We start from the raw sequence: 9,196 nt of genomic DNA, 5'->3' as shown, positions 1-9,196 counted from the left end.
ACTTCCGTTCTACATGCAACAGAGCTTGAATGTGTATCTCTTAGATTCCCCAACAGAATCTTCGTGGTATAAGCTAGATAGATGGCGGCATTTATGAGGATCCGGAAAGTCTCACCTTGTCTGTGGTATTCCGAGTAGGATCCTGGGAATCCGGAAAGTCTAACCTTGTCTGTGGTATTCCGAGTAGGATTCCGGTAATGAATGACTGTGACGTGCTTCAGACTCGCAAGTGCTGGGCGTTAGTGACAGACGCAAAAGAATCAAGGGATTCTATTCCAGTAGGCGCGGGAACCAACCAGTGATTAGCCGTGCTGTGACAGAGCACGTGAGCGTAGTTTTCACTGCGAGGATGGGATGTAGCCTTCGGCCAGGTGATGCCTCCAGACGATTAGCCATGCGAGTGACAGCCGCAGAGGACCATTTTCCCGTGAGGATAGAAAGTAGCCATCGTCGAACGGTGAACCCCTATACACAGCTTGCCATGGAAAGGAGTAAGAGGGATTGAGTTGAAGCAGTAGGAAAGTAGGCGTTCTTGAGCCATACAATATCTCCATATGCTTATCTGAAATTCCTACCAATGAATCTGCATAAGTATCCCTTTTATTATTTCTTTATATTATTTGATTTTCTAAATTCCATAATTTTATCTGCCTAACTGAGATTTACAAGGTGACCATAGCTTGCTTCATACCAACAATCTCTGTGGGATCGACCCTTACTCGCTTAAGGTTTATTACTTGGACGACCCAGTACACTTGCTGGTTAGTTGAACGGAGTTGTGTTCACTCGTGCCAATTTCAAATTCCATAATTTTACAAGGAGTGCAACTTAAAGAATAAGGATCACAATTTCGTCCACCAAGGTTCCACTCAAGCAATAACTCATTGCAGCCTCCTTAGGGTAAGTCTTAAAGCATAAATCGTCCCTGCCTTGAGGGTCTCCAAAAAGACCATAAATCGTGCCCAGGCTACCTAGGTTTGGCTATTGCATGTAAATGGCAGGCTTTTGTGCTTCAGCCCAAAATCAAGTGACTTTAGGCAGGGTGGGACGATTTATGCGTAATATATATGTAACCCTACCAGTCCTGTGACAATTTACTCATGAATTTCTTAGGCCATGTATGCATAAATCATCCTAGGATGCCATGTTTAACGTATTATATAACCCTTATTGCCATAGGATGATTTATATAATATTAAGAATAGGATAAATACGTTTTGAAATTTGTTTTAAGAGAATCCAGTAAATTTAATTTTTGTTTTATTTATTTAAGTAAAAACCCCTTATGATACTCTAGTCCATACTCCTTACTTCTCTCTTTAAATCTCCCTTGTTCAGTATTCTGCACATTAAGTGCTCGTTTTGGGCACCATTATGAAAAAAGATCTTTTTTATTTTTTAGCGTGTTTAGCAAATTTTTAGTAGTAAAAATAAAAACACTAAAAAATAAAAAAAAACATTTTTTTAGAAGTTGTAATTTACATATTTTTTAAAAGATCTTTTTTTAAAAAAAGATATTTTTCATGTAATAAATAAACAAAAAAATATTTTTATATTGTTATATCCAAATATAATTAATAAATAAAAATTTTTTTATATGAAATATCTAAACATAAAATTACTTTTACTTTTTCATAAGATCTTTTAAAAAAAATAACTAAAAAAAATCTTTTCTTAAAAAATCACCAAACAAAGTCCTAAGTAATCCCATCCGTTGAGCCGTTTATTTCTTAGGTTTGGTACCATGATCAAACCGTTCATATCATATGATTCCTCGTCAGATATCTAATCCATAGGCGAAGAATTCGCGCGCTCAATTCCTCTCACTGTTTCACACTTTCACTCTTCACAGTACTTCTCTCTCTTCTGATCTGATTACAGATTTTAGAATTAGATTCACTTGCGTTCAGATTTTGAAGATTCCGTTGTTTCGCTTTCTACCCTAACCTTAGTTCTTTTGTATTTTTCTGCGCCCACTCCTTCTTCTTCTTCTTCTTCTTCTTCTTCTTCTTCTTCTTCTTCTTCTTCTTCTTCTTCTTCTTCTTAATCCCGTAACAATTTTTCTATTTGAGGTTTACTGTGTTGTTTAAGAGTTCGAAGAAAACGACATTATCTTTTTTTTTCTTATAAAAAAAAAGAAGCTGTGAACCTAAGGGAGCTGAAAATGGGTGTTAGTGCTGCCCAGGTATTATTACTATATTTTATATTGTATTGTTATTAATTTTTAATTTAAATTCACTTCCTAGTATTGTTTTTGTTTGTGGTTTTGAAAACAGCTTTGATTCTAAGGATTCTGTATCTTTTTATATTTAGTTTTAAACTGCATTGATGTGAAACTGTGAATGCAGGTGGGTTCATACTTTGTTGGACAGTATTATCAGGTTCTTCCACAACATCCCAATCTGATTCATCAGTTCTACTCGGATAACAGCACAATGATCCGTGTTGATGGAGTTTCCACCGAAACCGCTTCGAATGTGCTGGTACCTAAGTGTTTAAGATAAAGAATCCATGTTTTCTTTGCATTCATGTTTCTTTGCTGTGTTTGTAACAGTTTGTGGTCATGTTCAATTTATATCTTAGATATTTTTGTATTGTTTTTTTCAAAAATAGAAAATGAGAATCCTAATGGCCCCCAAGATATCAGAAAATGGAGGGATTGTTCCCTATCTTATGTTTGTTTGAGTCTTAATTGATGTATCTTCAACATTCCCTAGAGAAAAAAGAGCTTTCCTACTGTAGTCATGAATAGTTTCTCTTTTGGTGGTTTGCCTTTGGTGTTGCGATTGGCCATGCATAGATCAAAATCATTTAGTGTAGCAAGGTTTTTATTTTATTTTATTTTATTTTTTGGTATTTGGTGTCGGTTTGCGTTAAGTGATTGATCATGTGTGGAGAAGACATGTAAAACCAAGTAAGGCTGGAGAGTTGATCAAATGCAGTGTAAGCCAATAGCTATATACAGAGGAAGAGTAATCAATGAATATGAAATAACGCATTGTGGCATAATGTAGCTGACCATGCCTAATTGGATTAAGCTTGACGGTGGTGGTGGTTGTTTTTGTTGTTGTTGTCGTTGTCTTAGGGGAACTTAATTTCCATTTCCATTTTCTTAATTGATTCTTGGTGTAAGTTATCTAGCAAAACGTTGATCAAGTTACTTTTCTCCAATACAGCAAATCCATGAACTTGTTTTATCATTGAATTTTGGTACAATAGAGATCAAGACTATCAATTCTCTTGATTCTTTGGACGGAGGTGTGCTTGTAATGGTCTCAGGGTTTGTCAAGATTAGGGATGTCAAGAAAAGGCGAAAGTTTGTCCAAACATTCTTTCTTGCTCCCCAGGAGAAGGGTTACTTCGTGCTTAATGACATTTTTCATTTCATTGATGACGGAATATCAGTATCATACTCAAATCCAGTATCTGTAGCATCCGAAAAGATAGACGCAAAGCCACTTACTTCTCTTGGAGAGCCTCCTGGTAATTTGACTGCTGAATCCTTTTCCAAAGACATTTGATTTTGAACCGAATTTTTCCCACATAGTTAGGCACTAATAATAACACATTTGCTTTGCTGGCAATAACTATAATGAAAAGTGGTCTAAGGGTAGCTTTGGTTCTTCAATTTTTTTTCTTTTCATTATTTGAATTTTGGTGTAAGCATTTTTTATTTTAAAAAAGTGAAATTCTGATGAATTCCACTGGTTGGTGTACGAATCCCACTCTACCTAACAGGGAACATGCTTCTTTGTTATTCTAAAGTTGCATGCTTTCTGTGACAAAATCTGAAAAATCTTGGTATTCATTCTTTTTGTCCACTTAAGCACTATGGCCTCCATTTCATAATAAGTAGTATGCAAAGCCTCTGTTTTGTTAAACTTCGAAACAGCATGCCTCAGAGTCCTGAATTTGTTGCTTTTACCAGCTTCTGACCATGGTCCGGTGGAAGAAGCTACTGAATATATCAATTCACTTCATGTAGAAGATGACCTGGTTGACAAGTATAGCCTTCCAGAGCAGCCGCAGCAGCTACATCAAGATCTTGAAACAGAAATTGTGGTTGAGGAAACTCCTGCAGAGAAGGCATCCCCTACAATCCCGAGTTTTGCTCATACCACCCGCAAATCCCCTATAGCTTTTGGGGAGGAACCTTTGGAGGAGTCTACCAAGAAGACTTATGCATCCATTGTATGTATCTCTTTCTCTTTCAGCATGTTTCTTGTTTAGCACCCCCTTCTTTTTCCTTCATTGATTGTTAAATTTAAAGCACTGCACACTAATAGCAAACAAAGTGTTACATTGTGTTATAGAAGTGACATAAATTTTCCACTTGTAATTTAAAAAGAAAAAGGAAATTGAATTTCAAATGTGATGTCATTTCTTTACTTAATCAGTGGATTATAGATTAAATCCCTTTTTTGGGGGGGAAGGCTCGCATATTAATACAGTGAGTGTGTGTTTATCAGTGCATTTATCCTTATTTAAATTTCCTATTCTGTTTCCTCAAATGGTTGCAAAATTCTCTTACAAGTAAGCACATTTTCCATATTTGTAGAATATTAGAATCCTTTCACCTCATCTTTAATATTTTGTCTTAATTTGATTATGTTACAACAATCATGCAGTTACAAGTCGCAAAAGGTCGATCTGTGTCATCTGCTGCTCTACAGCAGTCTTTCAAAAGTACCCCAACTCCTTCAGAGTCAAATCATGTAGCACAGCCTGTTCAACAGTCAAACTCTGCATTTACATACATTCCTGATTCACGGTTTGAGTTAGCAGAAGAATTCTATGGGGCAGAGGAAGAAGGTTTAATTTTGTATATCTTTGTTTGCTTTACTGTTTGTTATTTTCACCAATTTGGCATCTGACTGTAAGGATACTTTAGGTGACTGTTGTTATATTCCTTTTGGCACATTTGGTGGAATTATATGTTTATATTTATTCGCTCATTTGCTGATATATGATGGAAATTATTTGTGTTCACACTCTGAGTGGAGGTTTTTTGTTGGTGATCTTGTTACCAACATTGAGTGACAGTTGTTATCTAATATCTAATATTTTAAGGGTTTAGGGATGCACACACCTCCAGTGAAAGATGTTTTGACAAGCGAGTTCTATAGGATAGGATTAGATGCCTAGCATCTATTCGGTGTAAAGCTCATAATCTGTATAGAAGCCTTTCCCTCTCAGACATGTTGAGAGATTGAAAAGCTATGCTTTATAGATAAATCTTTTGTTTTGTTTAGCTTTTGTATAGGGGATCCCTTTTCCCAAATTTGTATAAATCCTTCTCATCTTATTGAAATCTTTTTTTTTTCAAAATAAAATCTAATATTTTAAAACAGATAAATGCTGCTAGGTAAGAGGTTGCTTAGGCAGACCATGGGTCCAAAGGAACTTGAGAAATTAAATTATACTATTCCATGATAGTTTACTAGCTTTGCTATTACATCATTTTGGAAACTACATTATAATATTTTCTGACCATGTCCACATTTTTTATGTTTGATTTATAATCTTTCAGGTGAAGTAACATCTGTCTATGTGAGGAACTTGCCTGCTACAGTTACTGAAGCTGAGATTGAGCATGAATTTAAGAGTTTTGGCAGGATTAAGCCTAATGGTATATTCGTTAGGGTCAAGAAGGTAAGCTTCCTTCATTGCTGTTAACTGAATAACCACATATTCAATCTTGAAAAGAGAACAAGCCTAAATAGAGTTTATGTGCACAGGAAATTGGAGTTTGTTATGCTTTTGTGGAATTTGAAGACATTGTCGGGGTTCAGAATTCGCTTCAGGTTGGGAAGTTAATTTTTTATTATTATTATTATTTTTTGTTTTGTTGTGAGATGTGATGTATATCTTATGATCTATATTGAATTCCGTAAATAAAGTAAACATCGATGTCTGTTTAATGTTTGTTTGCTTTATAGTTTATACTGATATCTGAATGTTAGCTATGGTATGCATATAAGTAGGCACAGTTATTAATTTCTGTTGATGCTTTACTAGTAGTTATTACCCTCTCTCTTTTACTTGCTTCTAAATAATATGTTGATTTTTTTATATCATTAGTATTAGCCCGGACTTAAAGTTGGACTGCAAGTGAACTCAATTATCTTTAACTGTCATCAACTTTCTCTTTGTGTTGCAATAATTTGTGTCCAGATGGCATTTTACATTATTTTATTTATTTATTTCCCTTATAAATATCTTACCTGTTAATACTCTATCACTGTAGGCTTCTCCTATACAATTGGCTGGAAGGCAAGTATACATCGAGGAGCGGAGACCAAACAATGGCATTACAGCTCGGGGTGGAAGTAATGTCCCACTTCTTCAGTTTCTCTTGCATTATTTAAATATATATGATCATGGACATTGATAGGTGAGGAACAAACCAAATTTTAATAATTAAGGCTGTGTTTGGTTATGAGAATAAGACAAGACAGGACACAGACAAGACACAAGGGACAGAGACACAAAAATTAGTGTTCTTGTATCTTGTTTGATGATAAACTAAGTATAAGAAAGAACAAATTACAAAAGTCTAATTTATTCTAATTTTTTTTCCGTACAAAAAGTTTAGAAAGAAAAATATAATAATAAAAAATATAAGTATGAAAAATTAATAGGAATAATGAAAGAAAAAATAAGTTGTGTCTCTCGTTAGTGTCTCTGTGTTCTTCCTGTTAGGAAGGACACAAAATACACTAATTCAGTATCTCTGGACAAAATGTTTGTGTCTATGTCTCATCTGCCAAACATGATTTTGTATCTCTGTGTCCATGTCTTGGTGTTCGTGCCTATAAACAAACTCAGCTTAAAGGACTAGGGCACACAATGTATATAAATATAATTCAAGATCTAACGGTAAGATATTCATTATTGATAATTTGTCCCTGTCTATTTGTCCCTGACAGTATTTGAGTCAAAATACAACTACAATAACAAAGCCTTATCCGACTAGGTGGGGTTGGCTTAGAGTCAATAATTTCTTAAATTGAATGTGTATAGTTATATAGTCATCGTATGATATAAGATCTAATACAAAAGCTAAATTGTGTCTCCATGCTTATTGCTTAATATATGTAGCATAAAAAGCATCAATAGCATTGTTGCTTTGTATGTTTTATCTATTGTGTTTATGAAGAAATGAATTCTTTGGAGGCTTTGATAGGAGTATAGAATAGTTGGTTTCTTTTCTGTGTGGCACAAGTTTGGTATGAATAAGAATAAGAGATGGAGAAAAGGCAATCATGTTTTTCGGTATTTGAGAGGGATATTCTTTCGAAAGATCCCTCATCTCTATAGAGATTTTGGATCCTTGGTCACATTGACCAAAAATTCCGTAGCAATAGATCATTCTTCTCTTATGATTTCCGAATCAGTTCTATCAATGACCAAGAAAAACTATAAACAAAACCGTTAACAAGATCTGTTGTTGTATACTTAAGTTTGAACTTGGTAGATAGCCCCAGTAATATAGAATACTGTTAACATTAAATATATAAAAGTTCATGGTTATATGATCTACTAATATCTGATGAAAACGAAAATGGTAAAATGAAATATGTCATGCAAGAGGATGGTTTTTGGCTCCTTTGTTTATGTCTGTCTTCATAGTGGACTAGTAAGGTTCTGTTTATTTTAAAAAATTGCTAAATATGTAAGAACCGAATACATTTTTTTATTTAAATTAAAGCTGTGAGATTTTGCCCCAAAATAAAGAATAAAGGAAATGCACCCTTAGTCTTGTGCAATGTTTCATCATTTTGCTTTTTCTTTTGCAATGGTTAGAAATGAGTAGGCTTATTTTCTGTTGTCTATTTCCTCTGTACTAATCAGGAAGGGGAAGGGGCAGAAGCAGTTATCCAACCGATGCTTTGAGGGGGCGTTTTGGTGGTAGGGGCTTGGGTAGGGGAAGTAATCACGATGGTGCTGACTACCACAGAATAAGAGGCAACGGTTTTCCTCAGCGTGGATCGCAATAGGAAAAAAGGAACCCTGTATCAAAGCTCAGATGAAGATTTCATTTCGGAGCTTACACATTTTCTGAAGTTAGATCTTGATTTTGCATATTTAATACTGAACATTTTTACTGTTGTTGCCTGACAAAGTAATTTTATGTAATATGTTTCAGGTGTTTTTATTTGCTAGGTGAAGCCGTGAATTGAATTGAATTAGCTTCTTTTGCTTGTGTAGAGTTAGTGTTATTTTATTCCCTTGAATGCTTTTGGTTGTGTCATTCAAGTGGGAAAATTTTTGACATTAAGGTAGTTTCATGTCAGGGATTGTGAATTGTGAAGTGCTTTCAATGATAGAGTAGGTTGTGTTAAAAAGGGAGGAAAAAGAAGTATATTCCAGAAATTAATGAATTTTCTTAATTGTCATATTTTCGATGCAGAGTGTTGTGCCCAAATTGGAGTATATTGGGTTTGTTTTTGTGGTAGCAATAGAATGAAGTAAATGTTCAACTTGGTCTCTCAACAATTGTAAAGAAGCATACTTGCAAAGGAAATTTATATCGTTAGGTTATCACCTGTCACACTCTTTGGCCGCGTTTGGGGCTGAGAATGAGAGACATAGCCTGAAAGACAAAGACTAAATTAAATCGCTATATTGTGTTTCATGTAAAATGTACAGGATTAAAATTTTAGTTTCAGTTTCTGGCTATCAAAGTCGGAATCTCCTAGTCCCAGTTCAATAAACACTACCTTAGATCACATGAAAGTATAGAATTGAATTTGGCAAGGAGAACTAATAAAAACTCACTTAAGCTAGTTTAATATAAAGCTACAACTACTTGCAATAGTCAAATTAAGAATTCTATAAAAGATCATGACTTAGATTCATGAGGAAATTATAATGTCGGGTCAATGTCTAACTATACAACCTGGAATAAAGAAGTGCTAAACTTTTTAATTTTGCCTAACCTCTCCTCCAAAAAAAGTTCTGTTGCAAACAAACCAAGTTTCTATCACTTTAACACTTGACCACTTTAAAGTTTGAGCGGTGCCACTTTTGTTTACCCTTTGTGTTTTTGGTTTATGCTTTTGCATTGGATTCATATTATTAGCACTTGAGTTTGAGGAATTATTATTATTATTTTTTTTTTTTGGGGAAGCTAAGAAGGAAAGAAAAAGAAAGTGCAGCAGAAGAAAGTAGAGGTGCCAAACATGAAGCATTC

The 9,196-nt window shown here is 34.6% G+C and overlaps 1 protein-coding gene across 3 annotated transcripts; it reads left to right on the top strand.

Annotated features, from left to right (window-relative positions):
* Positions 1-1,834: 1,834 nt before the first annotated feature.
* LOC130962022 (nuclear transport factor 2-like) lies at positions 1,835-8,367 on the top strand. 3 transcript variants are annotated; one of them, XM_057888107.1, is made up of 9 exons: positions 1,835-2,185; positions 2,349-2,483; positions 3,177-3,483; positions 3,986-4,191; positions 4,629-4,812; positions 5,531-5,652; positions 5,739-5,804; positions 6,248-6,329; positions 7,855-8,367. In XM_057888107.1, the coding sequence occupies exons 1-9, from the start codon at positions 2,165-2,167 to the stop codon at positions 7,998-8,000; spliced, it is 1,269 nt and encodes a 422-aa protein (XP_057744090.1). In that variant the 5' UTR covers positions 1,835-2,164; the 3' UTR covers positions 8,001-8,367. The 3 variants fall into 3 exon arrangements, with proteins under 3 accessions (XP_057744090.1, XP_057744089.1, XP_057744092.1); XM_057888106.1 differs by having other exon boundaries at positions 1,838-2,185; positions 3,929-4,191; XM_057888109.1 differs by having other exon boundaries at positions 1,838-2,185; positions 3,929-4,191; positions 6,248-6,394; positions 7,855-7,879.
* The last annotated feature ends 829 nt before the right edge of the window (positions 8,368-9,196 follow it).

This window comes from Arachis stenosperma, chromosome 2 (genome assembly GCF_014773155.1).
Source record: "Arachis stenosperma cultivar V10309 chromosome 2, arast.V10309.gnm1.PFL2, whole genome shotgun sequence".
In the NCBI taxonomy this organism is placed as follows: Eukaryota; Viridiplantae; Streptophyta; class Magnoliopsida; order Fabales; family Fabaceae; genus Arachis; species Arachis stenosperma.
The sequence above is the reverse complement of the archived record's forward strand: the minus strand, read 5'-3'. Positions and strand labels throughout refer to the sequence as shown.